The 15517-nt window shown below is 39.2% G+C and overlaps 1 protein-coding gene across 1 annotated transcript; it reads right to left on the bottom strand.

Annotated features, from left to right (window-relative positions):
• Window positions 1-3062: 3062 nt before the first annotated feature.
• tspan36 (tetraspanin 36) lies at window positions 3063-8756 on the bottom strand. The gene is made up of 7 exons (XM_076270952.1): window positions 8601-8756; window positions 6100-6291; window positions 5913-5987; window positions 5496-5591; window positions 5072-5218; window positions 4312-4395; window positions 3063-4185 (listed from the first exon to the last, which is right to left on the bottom strand). The coding sequence occupies exons 1-7, from the start codon at window positions 8658-8660 to the stop codon at window positions 4111-4113; spliced, it is 729 nt and encodes a 242-aa protein (XP_076127067.1). The 5' UTR covers window positions 8661-8756; the 3' UTR covers window positions 3063-4110.
• Between the last annotated feature and the right edge of the window lie 6761 nt (window positions 8757-15517).

Raw genomic sequence — 15517 nt, 5'->3', positions numbered from 1 at the left:
GGGTATTCTGCTTGAGGCATTAATTTTAGGAAAGGAAATGGACTATGGCAAGAAAATGCTAAAGGATGTATATGTATTGTATTGACCAATTATCTTACTTACTTGGAGTAGCCACATGACTTGCGTATGGCGTATGGATCACATGCTATGTCCAAGAAGTGTACATGTATTGTTGTATTTCTACATATATGAGGAGTTTTGGAAAAGAACATTATACTCATGTGATTTGTATTAGCAATGTAACTAACGTGTATAAGATGGGGCCGTCTCGCCCTAGAGAACTTTGAGTAGTGCTACTGGAACGTGCTGTTGCCAGTGCTCCCGGTATCATGAATAAACCTGCAGTGTTTTCTCACACCTGAGTGTGCCTGGAGATTTTTGACCACATCGTGATCATTGACACTCCACTGACCCACAGTTTGAGGAGAACTAAGTGGTGTGCAAACATATTTGTCAACTGATAACCCCCCCCCCCCAAACTAATTTCCTAGCAACAAATCAATATTTAGTGTTCATAATGTTTTGCCTGCAATATGAAGATTTTCCATAGTGCCAGCTACCTGAAACTTGGCTATAAATATGGTATGCACCTTTGTGTATGTGCACATGACCTCAGTTGGCACTCCCTTGAAAAAATAATAATGTATATTCAAGGTGTCATTTTGAAAAAATTAAAAGTTTTGAAGTTCCATTTACTATTTATGACCTGCCGGCCTCATTGACCTGAGCTCATACAACTCTGTGGGGTAAAGATTCTACTGGGGAAAGCTTCCTGTGGGGGCTCTCATAGAAACAAAGAGGGGGAGTGAGGGAGTGTTTGTGTGTGTGTGAATGTAGGCCTACACAAGGACATACGCTGTCCTTCTGATCAATCAATATGTGCCTGAGCTCAATTGTTACTTACCATGGTCTCACTCATTCATTTCTAATGGCCAGTCGATTTGACCGGGAACACCACAAGTGTACAAAAGTTAAGTAAACACCCAAAATGTTGAAAATTATCAACATTTATTCTGTATTCCGAAATCGTAAATCCGTCCCACATTAAAATGCAGGGTCTGGGCACTCACCGTTCACAGTGCTCAGTCCGAGGGGCGGGATAATCGGTTGTCTTTCAAATTCCCTCTGCACGCAATAGGACAGCGCTATGAGTCCCATGTGTTTCCCACCAGCGAAGCTAGTTGGCTAGTTCAAACTTTTGCCAACTTTAATAAAAGCTTAACTCGTGTCACACCGTTCGCCAACAGCAACATCCATCTTATTTGTTTTCAAGTAGCAGGGAATTCAAGCCAAACAGTTGCAACTCTGCCATCAATCATTATGTTAAGCCCGCCTAACGACTCTATACACGATTTGATTGGCCTGATAGAAGTTTAATTTTTCGAGCTCACAAGCCAACGGAGAGTTGCTAGACTACTGTAGCCCTGGCAGCAAATGTAATTTGCTGCTGCTAGGGTGAGTCTAGATTTCTAGGCTAGGCCAGACCCTTAATCTTTCTAGATTTCCAGACTACAAACTCATTGCATATGACTACGAATACCAGAAGAAGGCGCCGAGTGTGGAAACCTCTTTGATTTTTCTGCTCAGTCTGACATCAAATGGTCACCCATTGCAGACCTATTGCATTAAAGGAAATACCTATCCACATACAGTAGTGGCCTTCAACTCATTCATTCAACTCAACATTTATCACAATTCCTTAATGTGGGCATCTAGATTAATTTGTAAGGCCTGCTATTGCATTATAAAAAAGCTGTTAGAGAGCTGTTGCAATCTGGTACTGTCGTTGGTAAATGTAGCTACACCCAGGGCTGGGCAGTATTTATAATACGTATTTAAAATACAAAATAGTATTTTGTCATTTGTATTTTATTGGGTTGAAGAAAATGGCTTTGTATTTTGTATCAAAACACTTTATAGGTGTATTTTTGTAGTTTAAAAATATTGCCAAATATTTTGGTAAAACCAATACTTTTGGTGATGACATCATAAAAGTGCAAAGCAATGAATGTAGCCTCTGACTGGTGCTGACTTAGTAATTTGCCCAGACTGGTTGTGATCAGAATATGGAGATTGCGGAAGATGATCCAGTGCAAGATGAGTAATGTGGTAACTTACACACACACCCCCTCTCTCACACCAACCTCAAGTTTCTTGAGAACTTGAACCATCAGTTTCTTGAGAACTTTAACCATCGGAACACATGGAACCTGTTTTGTGGTTCCCCTGCAACATTGTTCAAAAAGTGGCCTCATGTATCATCCATGTCTATGCCCCTTGGCATCAATATAACCCCATTTAGCGCTTGCACGATACCTAGTTAGTTAAAAACCATCTAAAAGGGTCATAATCCTACCTGATCAACAGCTTTACACAGTGCAATATCATTCTCGGCATGCATTGACAATGTCAGAGACTTCATTCCCTATTTTATATGTCAGTGTACCATTGGTTTGAAGTCATTATTTTAAGGTAATAGAACTGCATTGGGTTGCTTTAAGCCCACATTCTGTGGCTCTCAATAGGTTCAGTAGGCAAAGAAAAGCTGTTGCTCTTAAACACTGTCCACTTAACAGTCAGTGTGCTGAAGAAGGAATCGATTAAATAGACAGATGTGGAAGGTTTGCAGTGTGATTTCATGCTCCCTTTAAAAGAGTATTTTTTAGTATTTAGTATACAAAATACAAATACAAAAATACACTATTTTATTTTGATACACGGTCATGGCTACTGTATTTTGTAATTTATTTTGATAGACCTATAATTAGGATATTTTATTTGAAAATAAATTTTGATGTATTTTTGCCCATTCCTGCAAAACCAAATTCACTTTATCTATGACAAAATAAAGTACAAAGAAATCTGCCAATCTTAATGGCAAAAACCATAGCCGTATAGCAAAAACCAGTATACGGCTCTGGCAAAAACATGTTTGTGCTGCCCCCTTGTGAACAGAGCTTGTCATGACTTCCAAACCTGTCGGAGGTTTGGTGTCTTCTATTCTGCATGGTTTTCTATAGCAGTCAAACAAAGACATAAAGAAGATGAGGTGCAACATGAAGTGCATTATAAGGTCATAAAACAGTTTGATTTTATTTAGAAAATAATTTCAGTGACATTCAGACTGACAGTATTAAAATCTAACCTTAAAGTACATTTAAAAATCATTATTGCAAGAACATTAATAAAATATCCACACACATTAATTACGACCTTTTCTGTGTGGAGTTCTTCAATATGAAAATATATATATTTTTGCATTTGATTTCAATGACCTTTTTTGGACAATATATTATGATTGGGAGTGTTATGCTTGGGAAACATGCTATTTCACAACCTTTTTGGGAAGTATCCAAAAACTGTCCCAGTCGTTGACTGCGAGAGATATCTGAAACTGCAGCATACATTTTCTGAGAATTGGTGGCCAGCTACAAGGAAGTATAACGTGATAAGGCTACCAAACCATATCTGTGTCTGTAATGTTAGATATTGAACAAACATACTTGAAATATGCAGGACTGGCATTACAAAAAGGCCCTCACTCCACACCAAACATTTTCCCGATGTCATCCAAGTTTCCTAACCAAATGATTAAAGTAAAGTAAATGTATTTGGCCCGCAATCTGTTTCCAACTGGGTAGCAATTAAAGGGCAAAACCGACCTGATAATATGCCAAACCAAGTCATGGGCAAAATATGCTTTCAGGTGACCCAACACCAGCCCTCATTTTGTGAACTACAACTCAAACACTAATCTAAAATTCATGGATACATGGAAAACTAGTCACCTTTTCTCTCGGGCCAGACAGATAGATAGATAGGGCACATAATAAGTCCATCAGTTATTTACAGGAACTCACTGTAAGTAGCAGAGTATTTTTGGAATCAAACGGTCAGCATTGTAACATGAAAATGCTATGGAGCTATCAGACCTATGTGATGTCATGTTACGCTCTGTATAAAGACATTTATAACCCAGTGCAATAAAACAACAAACCGTTCCAAAGACCAAAGGTTTCTTCAATAAGGTGGTGTGTGTGTGTGTGTGTGTGTGTGTGTGTGTGTGTCAGTAGGAGAGCCTTGGGATCTTCAGAAGCTTCTCTGTTGAGGTCATGCGTAGAACTGCTCGTAGTCATTTCTGCGGCTTCGGCATGTGATCACACAGACACTGATAATCCCAAAGAACTGTGAAGGAGTGCAGACAAACCACCGTATTAAGTATGAACCACAAACAGACCTTGTATATTGACCAAATACATTTCACATTTCGAAGGGCACAAAAGAAGAGTCGAGAGGCCCAGAAAGAGGTACCTTGACGATGGCAAAACCCAAGATGACCAGCAAGGCGTAACCGGACACGCTCTGGAGAAACTTCTCCAGCTGGATTTCACATCCCTGCACAGACATATCATCCATGACTAAGTCAGCAGGACATGAAAAATAGTGATTTCACAAGAAGGCAAATGGCAGTTCGGTGACCAAAAGGAAAGGGTGAGGCTAATCTCTAAGTCTCTTGTGGTAAATGTGGATAGCAATCTGATGTCTCAGTGTCAGTGTGGTTAAGGGTCAACATCAGGAGTCCTTCTCTTAAAGCTCACTAAAAGAAATAGGGAGCTATATCTTTTACTCTTATGACAACAATATGAAAACATGTGAAATTACACGAGTATTCATCAATGGAATAAAATAACATACAGAAGATACTTATGGACAGCATATATACTGCTCAAAAAAAATTAGGGAACACTTCAATCATACACTGGATCGGTACTCTGACACTGTTTGATTCTGAGCACAAGTAAAACTTTTGAGGCGAGTGTTTTATTTTGCAAGAACTGTCAGACATTCTGTGAATGTAGTTTGAGAATGGAGAAAAGGGTGGAAGGTTTCAAAAAATGTGTTTTAACAATTCTGGAAAACTGTAAGTGTTCCCTTAATTTTTTTTGAGCAGTGTACTATGGCAAGTGTCTGATTCCTCACTCTCAAAGCTCTGACTGGCCACAGCTCAAGTGTATAAGATTTAACAAACATGACCCAAGCACTCTTGAAACTTCTTGGGAGCCATTTCTACCTGAGTATTGAGCTGATCTGGCTGGTCTGGTCTTCCGGTACAGGTGGTGGTATTCTTGCAGCAGGACAGGGGCACGGTGTTGTTGTGAGAGCTGTACCAGGGCATGCTGGTCCAGTCAGTGTAGTTGCTGACACCGCAGCACTGAAGCTGAAGGGTGAAGTGTGGAACATTTGAAGAGTTATTCATTAATGTGTCAGTTGTTCATTGATGTGTCTACTTGTTCAGTAAATGTACAATGCAGAAAATGCAGACAGATTTTGTTATGCTAAATGACCGTGTCTTTAGATGAAAAGGAATATTTCAGGACCCTTCTGATGCACGTCATGTTTAAACTACTACCATATGTTGCAGTGCAAAATCACCAACATATTAAAGTACTGACACAACTTCATACAAGACAACAGATCCAAGCAATATGTCTCACCTGAGACTGCAGAAGGTCCACGGTCCGAGTCTCTGGATTCTGTCCATCATATTTCTCAAACACAGTGGTCATCGATTTCTCTAGGCTTCCATTTATCTGTCAAATGCCACCCACAAAATGAGCAAAGTCACACAATTCTCAACAGGCAGACTGAACTAAGTTCTGTGTCACTCTTAACTTTGAGTGTTGAGGTGCTCAGATTTTGAACTATTTGTTCACACTTTTTGTTAACAACAATTTATGGTGAAAGTTAGGGTTAATTGTTGTGTTAAGATTTAAAGACTGAACTTTCAACAAACCATCTGTAAATTCTCTGGAGGCTAACTATAAAAGTGTTGTATATTCTTCTGCTTTCATGCATTGTCTGACCACAGGTGTGAAAAGCTCTACTGCAAAAGCGATGCTCTGCTCACTTACCCTTCCCATGTAGATGAAACCGCAGACTAAAGCAGCCACTTCTGCTGCAAAGATGATCAGTATGCAGATCAGGAACTGGGGTCAGAAAAGCCACAATGGTCAATGTCTACAGACAACCCATAATATTAGGGCAACAAATATTTGGGGTAATAAATATAGTTTGAAAGAGAACAAAATCCCTACTTACAAAGCCTAACCCGAGCTTTGACTCCCTTAAAGTGGAACAACATCCCACAATCCCAATTATAAACATCAGAACAGCCACACAGATGATGATGACCGCAGGAATGAGGGTGTACTTGTCGGCCAGGAAGTTCTCAAAATTATCGACACTTTTGATGACAGATGCTCCTACAAAGGCCAACGCCGCTCCTGCAGCCTGGAAGAAAGAAAAATAATAATAAACACACACAGTTTAATAGACACTAGATCCAGCTTATTTGACTTTCAGACATGATGGACAACCTGTTGAGCCACTGGAACAAACTGAGAAAACACCCCACGCCAAATATTTATTGTATGCTTTCATTTCATATTGCCTTCTCAGGTTCTATCAGTTACATTTTCCTGTTTATTAAACAATAGGTTTGAGTAGTCAGGTAACCCTTTGCTTCTCTTTCATGCTGAGGTGTGACATGCTCATCCTGTTATTCTAAACCAGATGGCTCTAACTCATGCATAGCCTTCACCTGAGGAAGGAAAACCTGTAAAGCATGGCCTTCATGGTCACCAAATGTGACTCCTCCTCCAGTTGAGTGAAAAGCACTTCCACATAAACATGTAGACCAAGCAGAGAGATCATAATTCAATAAAGATTCTTCCTTATCCATGAATGGGGAGAGGGGGTCATCAGCCCAAATAAGGAAATGTTTGCTTTCTTGTGCTTACTCAATGTGTATACTTCTAGTTTAACAAGGCACAAGACACACAGTATAGTTTTCTAAACTGATTATAATCCATTTTCCAATGTGGTGTCTGAGTTGTTCTTGGGGAATTGAAGATCTATTCGGCCTGAATTTTTCTCCTCCAAACTACTGGCAAAGTATACTGCATGGGGTGACTTAATATTAACCTCAATCAGGAGTAAAAAATCTGCCTCTAACTCTATGATCAACTCTCGCCCTGATCACATGTGCATTGTGCGTAAAAGTCCAGAAGGTGACTCACATGTTGCAAGGAAATATGCTCTCATGACACACAGACAAAGCAACAGAGGAAGTGTTACACTAAAAAAGAGGGCCTTTTCTGAGGTTTGAGGGTCGTTCCCGATCACATGAGTCACCCACTCACTCACCCCTCCACAGCACATGACCGACTGTTCTTACAATCAGACTGCCGTCATGGGACCTCAGGATACTATCCCCTTAATCCTTCTAAGAACTCGGATCCCGCAACTCTGATGTTAAAGAAAAAGTCCGACAGCAGATGGGGGAAATGTGGTTCATCGCTGTCTCACCTCAATAAGAGAGGAATGGACACATACTTTTAGGAAGTCCATGTGCATCTTTTTTATTGTCTGTTTCATTTTTCACATTTAGAAATGTCCACCCTAAAACTTTCCCAAAAGCAACTAAGACAAGCAAGTAAAAAAAAGGAAAGAAAAGAAAGTGGACTTCAGTGCACCCACTAATGGAGATCTAACATGATTAGTAGCTCTCTGGGAGGTACTATCAAGAAACCTGAGAGGCAGTGATGTAAACATACAACAGGATGTATCAACAACAACTCACTAGTTGACATTAGGCTATTAGTTCTTCGTTCACTGTGTGCTGCATATTCTCTGTGGAAAAGGTTTAAAAGGGATTTCCATTTCCCAGCCTCGGGAGATTCAAAAGATTAGGCCTACACCTTAAGGAGTCCAGTAAACAAAATAGGTTGGCCTAACTCCGTCATACTTCATGATTCATGGCACACTGAAGGTTCAAACTGTTGTTAGCCTATTTTAATAAAAATATATGGAAAAACAAAGAAACCCAGTCATGCGAAGAAACGAGGAGAGGAGAGAGTGGGGAAGAGAGATTTTTCTCGAAATAACTGTAAACATGTTTTCATAGGAGGCGAGGATCAGATTAAATTATAGGTGCCTAGTTGAAACCAGGGGTATGCGAAACCCTATGCAACAGTTTCCGTAAGTTTTGGACAAAGTAACCTGTTAAAGAGTAGCTTAAAAAAGAAAAGAAAATCTATCACGATAAAGCAGCGCAAATACAAAACCAAACGTAGCCTAGAATCACAAATCTGCAAACCATCTCTGTGAATAGACATAACAGACATGAAATGTTAAAGACAAGAACAAATGAAACGATGGTAATATACTCAATTTAAACGAAATAGGCCTACAACAACACCAACTTAAAAACGGAACTAACACTGGGCCAAACAAACCACAGCGATATTCAAAGTGTTTCTTCCTAATAAGGGTCTTCAAACACGACGGCGGCTTCAAGCAAGGCTACTACACTGACCGTTACTGAACCGGTAAAAACAGTAGGCTAGTCTACTTCTTCTGAAGGTAGCCTACTCAAATTGATCAAACTATCAACAATGCTTCCATGGAGTCCCTTCTTGTTGCTGACTTGGCTACTCAAACATTGTCAGTGCGTTGTTTTTCATTACATTTCAGTTGAGCGAATTCGCCTGCCTTTAAATACTTACACATTCAACTTCAATTTATAAATATAGGCTTACCCAAAATATAAGGCTGATGAACAGCAGCACAGTTTTAGATGTGAAGATTCCACAGTCCATCTTTGATCTGGCGATAGACGTTTAAAGTTTGAAGAACAGTGCTCTCTCTCTTGTGTACTGAACCACTATGCATGCGCTCACTGCAGTCGATGGTCTTGCCTTACTGGAAATGACAAGTCACATGCTCAGGCGAGGTTGCGTAAATCACAAGCCTCAAACTCGTGGAATCACAATGTAACTTTACTTTACGCTCATTTTATGACAATGAAGTAGGCCTATCACATGGCTACATGCAAAAGGAAGACACATACGTATATATACTGCTCAAAAAAATTAAGGCAACACTTCAATCATACACTGGATCAGTATTCTGACACTGTTTGGTTCTGAGCACAAGTAAAACTTTTGAGGCAAGTGTTTTATTTTGTAAGAACTGTCAGACATTCTGTGATTGTAGTTTGAGAATGCAGAAAAGGTTGGAAGGTTTCAAAAAATGTGTTTGTGACGTTTGTGAAATGGTAAAACTTTTAAGCTCATGAAAAATGTAGTAGGCCTATGTTATTGTTTTGACTTGATCCTGACGATCCTCCATGGTATTGGTAAGCTCTACTTTGCCACACAATTTTTATTTGGTATCACAATTAATTGCCTAACTCCAACATCAGGCCACAGTGTTGGACTGCCCCCTTTTCATGTTATATTTGTTTTTTTATGGTAAGCAAATTATATTTGATTTCACAACACTTTGTAGTTCTGCCACACATGTGCCATAGCCTATAGACTATATATCTGATCTAATCTGAATCTGATTAAGATTAATATAGGCCTTTTCCTTTCACACACACACACACACACACACACACACACACACACACACACACACACACACACATTATATAATTTCTGTTTCAATCAGATTCCAAAAGGGCCATGGAATATTCCAAAGTAATGCTCTGACCAGTCATTTAAACATCATTATACTTTCAAAATGTCAGGCTGAGGAACTTGTATGACCAGTTTCACTATTTTCTTTTCAGTAAACAGAGAAAAACATGTGACATGTCACTCTTTATCTTCACTTCCTCCCTGCTTGACCTACTATTTCCGTATGAAAAATAACTGGGCTATAAATAATTCAGCTGTGACTTTGGGCTTAACCACAAAGGCTGTCCCCGAGCAACTACATGCAACACTAATATCTCAAACAGGCTCTTGGTTGTTTTATCTTTGTTTTACTGTCACTTAAACAAGAGTTGAAATCTTTAATGAAAGAACTGCAGGTTACAGCTCCAGCTGTTATAAGCACACAAGCTCTTAAAGGTATGCAATTCTAATTTCTTTCCTCAACTTTCTGTCCAGTTCAGTGACAGTTCTCTAACTGTGTGTATGCAAAAAACCCCACAAAAAAACCCTGATGTTCATACACAGTCCTGTAAATTGGGGGGAAAACAACAACAAAGTGACTCAGACCAAGCGAATCCAAGTTGCTTCATAGTCAAGGAGGGGAAAAGTGTAATTTGATTGACTGTATATCGACAACCTTTGGCCAAAATCATAGTCTGTACCGGAGGAAAACATGTTAGTCCTCTCCTGCCTTATCTTTAGAAGTGTACATGCTCCCTGTTCCCTCTGCTAGCCCCCAGGTGTCACTGTTAGCCTCCCTGCTGTCCATTATCTATCCCTTCCTGCTTGGCCATATCGCAAGGCACTCTGATACACTGCTGCTTTAATCACACGATACCCAGTCGCAGATCAACACCAGTCCAATAGCCACCTCGCCACTCTCATCATCTGTCTTACAGGTGCATTAGTTCAAGCTGTATCAATTCAACAGCTTGTAGTTCCTATAGCATTAGTGCATCTTTAACCATGGGCCAAAGCAAATTCAAATCTTCTTTAAACAGTACACACACTGCCTAGAATTTAAGCCAGTGGTCTTAGCACTGCTTTATTTACCCAGTATGATTTCAGAGGGTAAATCTGGATAACGATAACCAAATGTGAAACTGGCAAGTTTCATCTTACTAAACAGTTACTGTTTAACTCTTAGATCCTAGCTCTTTTGGTATGGAGTACATCCATATACCATCTTACCCTAATGCAATCTCCTACTGACAAAGTGAGAGGGAAAAGGTTTGTGGGCCTACTGAAAACGAACAGACTGTTTACAGTGCTTATAAAAAGTATTCACCCCTCCCTCCTTGGATATTTTCCTCCTTTACTGCTTTTATAAATAGAGTCTTCATCAATTTAATTTGATGTCAAGGTGAAAGCAGATTTCTACAAAGTAATGTTAATTAATTAAAAATATATAATGCAAAATAAACAATTGCATAAATATTCACTCCCTTCAAGTCAGCATTTAGTAGATGCACCTTTGGCTGCAATTAAAGCATGGAGTCTGTGTGGATAGGTCTCAGTTAGGATTTCACATCTGGATATTGCAATTCTACTCCATTTTTCTTTGTCTGATGGCCAGAAAGCTCTATTTTGGTCACATCAGATCAAAGAACATTCTTCCATTTGACTTTGGAATCTCTCACGTCTTTGGGTGAACTTTAGTCGAGATTTAATATGAGCTTTGCCACTAGCCCATCAAGTTTTGACTGTTGAAGAACTTGGGCAATAGTTGTTGTGAGTTTCTCCCATCTCAGCTACTAAAGCTTTTAACTCCTTCAGAATGGTCATACATGCCTTGGTGGCCTCCCCCAAGGTATTCTTCTTGAACGGTCACTCAGTTTGTGGTGATGGCCTGCTCTAGGCAGATATACACATTTGCCATATTTGATTTCTTACATTACTCCAGGGGATGTTCAGTGACTTAATTTTTTTGTATCCATCCCCTCACCTATGCTTATCAATAACCTTTTCTCTGAGTTGTTTAAAGTGGTATTACCAGAGAGGGTTAAAGCGCTTTAACCCTCTCTGTACCACTTTAAACAACTTTAGTAATCAAGGATCTTTGGTATTACTGTATGTCTTCATGGAGGAACTGTAGCCAGGTATACAGATTGACCAGTGACTGGACCTTCCAGACACAGGCATTTTTATATTACTACTATATACATTCACTGCACTCAGGCAATCTCTATTTCACTAATTGTGAAACTACTAGCACCAATTTGGCTGGACCGCTGTTGATTTAGGTTAGTCACTTTAAGAAGGGTGAATACTTATGCAAGCGCTTATTTCACATTATATATTTTTAATGAATTAACATTACTTTGTAGAAATCTGCTTTTACTTTGAGGTGTGATTTAGTTGACCATAACATGATTGTATATGTTAGAGATTTCTTTCTTGCATTGAAAATCCCCCTGTCTAAGGGTTACCAAGCAGGTTATGAAATAACAGAGGAGAATACCGGTATGACAAAAGAGACAAGGTAATTCAAATTCTTTCGTGGGACTCAAGGAAATATCTGAGTGAGTGAGTGAGTAAGTAAGTAAGTAAGTAATTTTAATAGCACATTACTTTCCACGATGATTCCAGCACCAATTACAGCTGACACCTCCAGACACAAAACAAAAACAAAAAGTACAGAGACAGACATATAAACATACAGACAAAATACAAGTAGCATCAATCCAAAGTCCACAGGCTCAATGGCTGTTAAAAGCAAGTCTGAAGAGATGGGTTTTTACAGATTTAAAAACAGTCACAAATGATGCTGATTTGAGGTGTTGTGGTAAACTGTTCCAGTGGTGCGGTGCATGGACTGAAAGCACCGTCATCTTTCTGTGTACCTCAAAGAACCTGTCTGTAAAACTCCTGAAGTTCGCAGATGACACCACTGTCATCGGTTTGATCCAGGATGGTGATGAGTCTGCTAACAGACAGGAGGTGGAACAGCTGGTCCAATGGTGCAGTCAGAACCTAGAGCTTAACCCCAAGAAGACTGGAGATGACAGTGGATTGTAGGAGAAGCCCCCCCCACTCGCCATTCAGAACGACACAGTGTCCACGGTGGATTCCTTTATAGGTTCCTGGGATCAACCATTTCACAAGACCTAAAATGGTCTCCCCACATTGACTCTATACAGAAAAAGGCCCAATAGAAGTTATACTTTCTGAGACATCTTAGGAAGTTTAATCTGCTTAAGGAGCTGCTGACCACGTCATTCAGTCTGTCATCTGCACCTCTATCACGGTCTGGTTTGGGGTCATCAACACTGTTCTGCCTATTTACCTCACTTTATTAATACATTATCATTGCACTGAACTGCCTTGCACTATATTTATATCTTAAATCTCAGTCTGTTCTTAAATTGCACTATTCCTACCCTCTCTTTCCACTGTATATTGTATCTTGCCTATTGAGGTGTCCACGACCATGGCAAACTTGACAGGGACAACTTGCACTGCCCTATCCCACGCATAATGTTCTATTTATTGCAAATGTACATACTGTAATTATACTTATACATAGCCATATTCTACTGCTTTTCATTCCATTCTTACTGTTCTGCTTTGTATTCTTTTATATTTTGTATTCTTTATTCTTATGTTAAGTGTATTAAGTGAGTGTTGTACTTGAGAGCAAAGATTAACCAGAGTCAAATTCCTTGTTTGTTTACACAAACCTGGCCAATAAAGCTGATTGTGATTCTGATTGAACCAGCAACCCTTCGGTTTCAAGTCCGAAGCCCTAGGCCATGGCTGCCCGATTCCATATTTAACAGGAAGCCAGTGCAAAGCCGCCAGTACTGGAGTAATGTGTTCTTGTTTCCTTGTCCCGGTAAGCAATCTAGCGGCTGCGCTTTGTACCAACTGTAATCTTGCAAGAGATGATTCGTTAATTCCAGTATAAAGGGCATTGCAATAGCCCAATCCAGAGGGAGCACATCAGAAGAAAGTATACATTGGATCACACCACCCACTTTGAAGGAAAGGTTGTCAACTGAGCCAAACTTCTGAGGAAAATATTGCCTGGTTTGGGGTACCAACAAGTCCAGTCACCACCCTAGAAAATCTACATACTTTTGCGGGTGGAATTGGGGTGCCAGTATAGGTGTCCACAATCTTAAGAGCTTTCCATAAAACTAAAAGACATATTATAGTGTGTAGGTTGCTTATGATATGGGTTATTTCTCGATTATGTGACATCATATGCGATATCAAGCTTTATGGCAAGCTCTCAAAGCGTTATATGCGGTGTACAGCTACACTGACAATACCTCAAGAAACACCATCCCAACTGTGAGATATGGCAGTGGTAACATCAGGTGGTGGGGACATTTCTTATGCAATAACAGTGAAACCTTTTAGAATGGAATTGTGCCTTACTAACACCTCTGTAAAACAGATGCCTTTATGGACATCTTACTAGTGCACCGTGCCATTTCTATGAACAAATGGTAAGATAACTTTAACTTTAAAAAGGGAATACAAATTTAAGTACAATTTATATGTATGGGAATGCTATTTAATTTCACAGAAAATAATACATGTTCTTTGAATCATTTACTTTTGTTCAACTACTACATTAAAATGAACAGTAGGCCTATACCTATAGGTTACAGATATGGCCCCTTTTGTGTCACACTGAGCAAGGAAATCAACATCAGAAGAGGCTGCGGCACAGTATACTCTATAAGAAAAATATATCTCCATCAATTATGCAGCCACTCACCTTACTACCTTATCAGCACATGGTGAATGTTTTAACAGGTGTGAAAGTCTTATTTTAAACAGGGAAACATTACAGATCATAAAACCACCAAGTTAAAAAGAATATTCTCTTGGACTCAAATGTGCATTATAAGGTCATTTTGGGACGCCTAAGGAAAGCCTATCTGGTGCAAAAGATAAGACGGTCATCGTGTCAATTGCCGCTGGAGGTTGCACGAGCCCGCAATTTGGTCATCAAACAGAAAGAATCATGTAGTCGACCCCAATAGTTCTATATTTAAAATTACGTATTTCCCCTCCTTTTATCAAGACAAGTGAATAGGGAGACAGACTCGTTATTTTTAAAAAGAAAGGGAAAACACTAAAACACTGAAACAAAAGCAACAAAGGGTAATCCAAAGTCACGGAAAAAGAAATGGGTTATTACAACTCTGCACATAACCTACATTAATTCGCTGGCAATAAGTCGTTGTTCAATGAAAAAACAACATGATGTGTTAATACTTTTATCCTGTGACCTGTTCAATAGCCTCACCAATCCAAGTATTTTAAGGCGCGGTAAATTTGGTGTCTATTTTGGCACCCACCCATGGAGATTCCCGCTTTGTATCAAGTTAGTACTGAGGAACATAGAAGACCTAGTCTATGTTTACAAAACCAATAAATCGAAAATATTGAATAGTCTTTGGAAAGGTTTAACGGATGCGTTGTTTGTTTATAACACATTAAAATATATAATTGTTTATGTTTTAAATTCAGGCGTTAGAGCATAATCAGAAGGTGTGCTTCTTAGGGGTTTTAAAGACAAATAATAGTTGTTATTAATATTTTAACAGCTTGTTATTTTACATTTTAACAGCTTGTTTTCTTTGCAGAAACTATAAACTGTGTTTAAGAGACATGGACGGAGAACACAGCTGCTTTTTCCTCTTTATATTATATTGTAAAAATGAACTGAAAAGAACCAAATCGGCTACAACTGGACCATGCAAGATCAACGTTTCTGCCACATGTTTACAGTTTATGAACAAACAAGGTTGTTTTCATTATTTCAAAGACATCGACAGCATGGTGCATTTTTTGCGCATACAGTTGATCCCATTATTTGTCATATTTGAGCTTTCTACACACAACAAGAAAATGTTTAATTGAGTAAAAAAAACACAGCTTACATTTTATATTAAAAGAGGCGCGCTGCGGCAGGGCACTTGAGTCTCCAAGGTTCTCATAGTCTTTATTTTTGGTGAGGTTGCGCTCCCACCCACTCATTCTGTGTCCTCCTCTAG

The sequence above is a fragment of the Alosa pseudoharengus genome, unplaced genomic scaffold, assembly GCF_046254945.1.
Source record: "Alosa pseudoharengus isolate Yale_2024_CS ecotype anadromous, Long Island Sound unplaced genomic scaffold, YU_APseudo_1.1 YU_APseudo_1.1_scf_6, whole genome shotgun sequence".
Taxonomy (NCBI): Eukaryota; Metazoa; Chordata; class Actinopteri; order Clupeiformes; family Clupeidae; genus Alosa; species Alosa pseudoharengus.
The sequence above is the reverse complement of the archived record's forward strand: the minus strand, read 5'-3'. Positions and strand labels throughout refer to the sequence as shown.

Bases quoted from the DNA above. Each gene is read 5' to 3' on its own strand.
- tspan36 (XM_076270952.1), bottom strand. From the start codon at position 8,660: ATGGACTGTGGAATCTTCACATCTAAAACTGTGCTGCTGTTCATCAGC. The intron at 5,592-5,912 runs GTAAGTGAGCAG...GGCATTTGACAG, and splicing joins GTTTCATCTACATGGGAAGG to ATAAATGGAAGCCTAGAGAA. The intron at 4,396-5,071 runs GTAGAAATGGCT...ATGTCTGTGCAG, and splicing joins CAGATCAGCTCAATACTCAG to GGATGTGAAATCCAGCTGGA.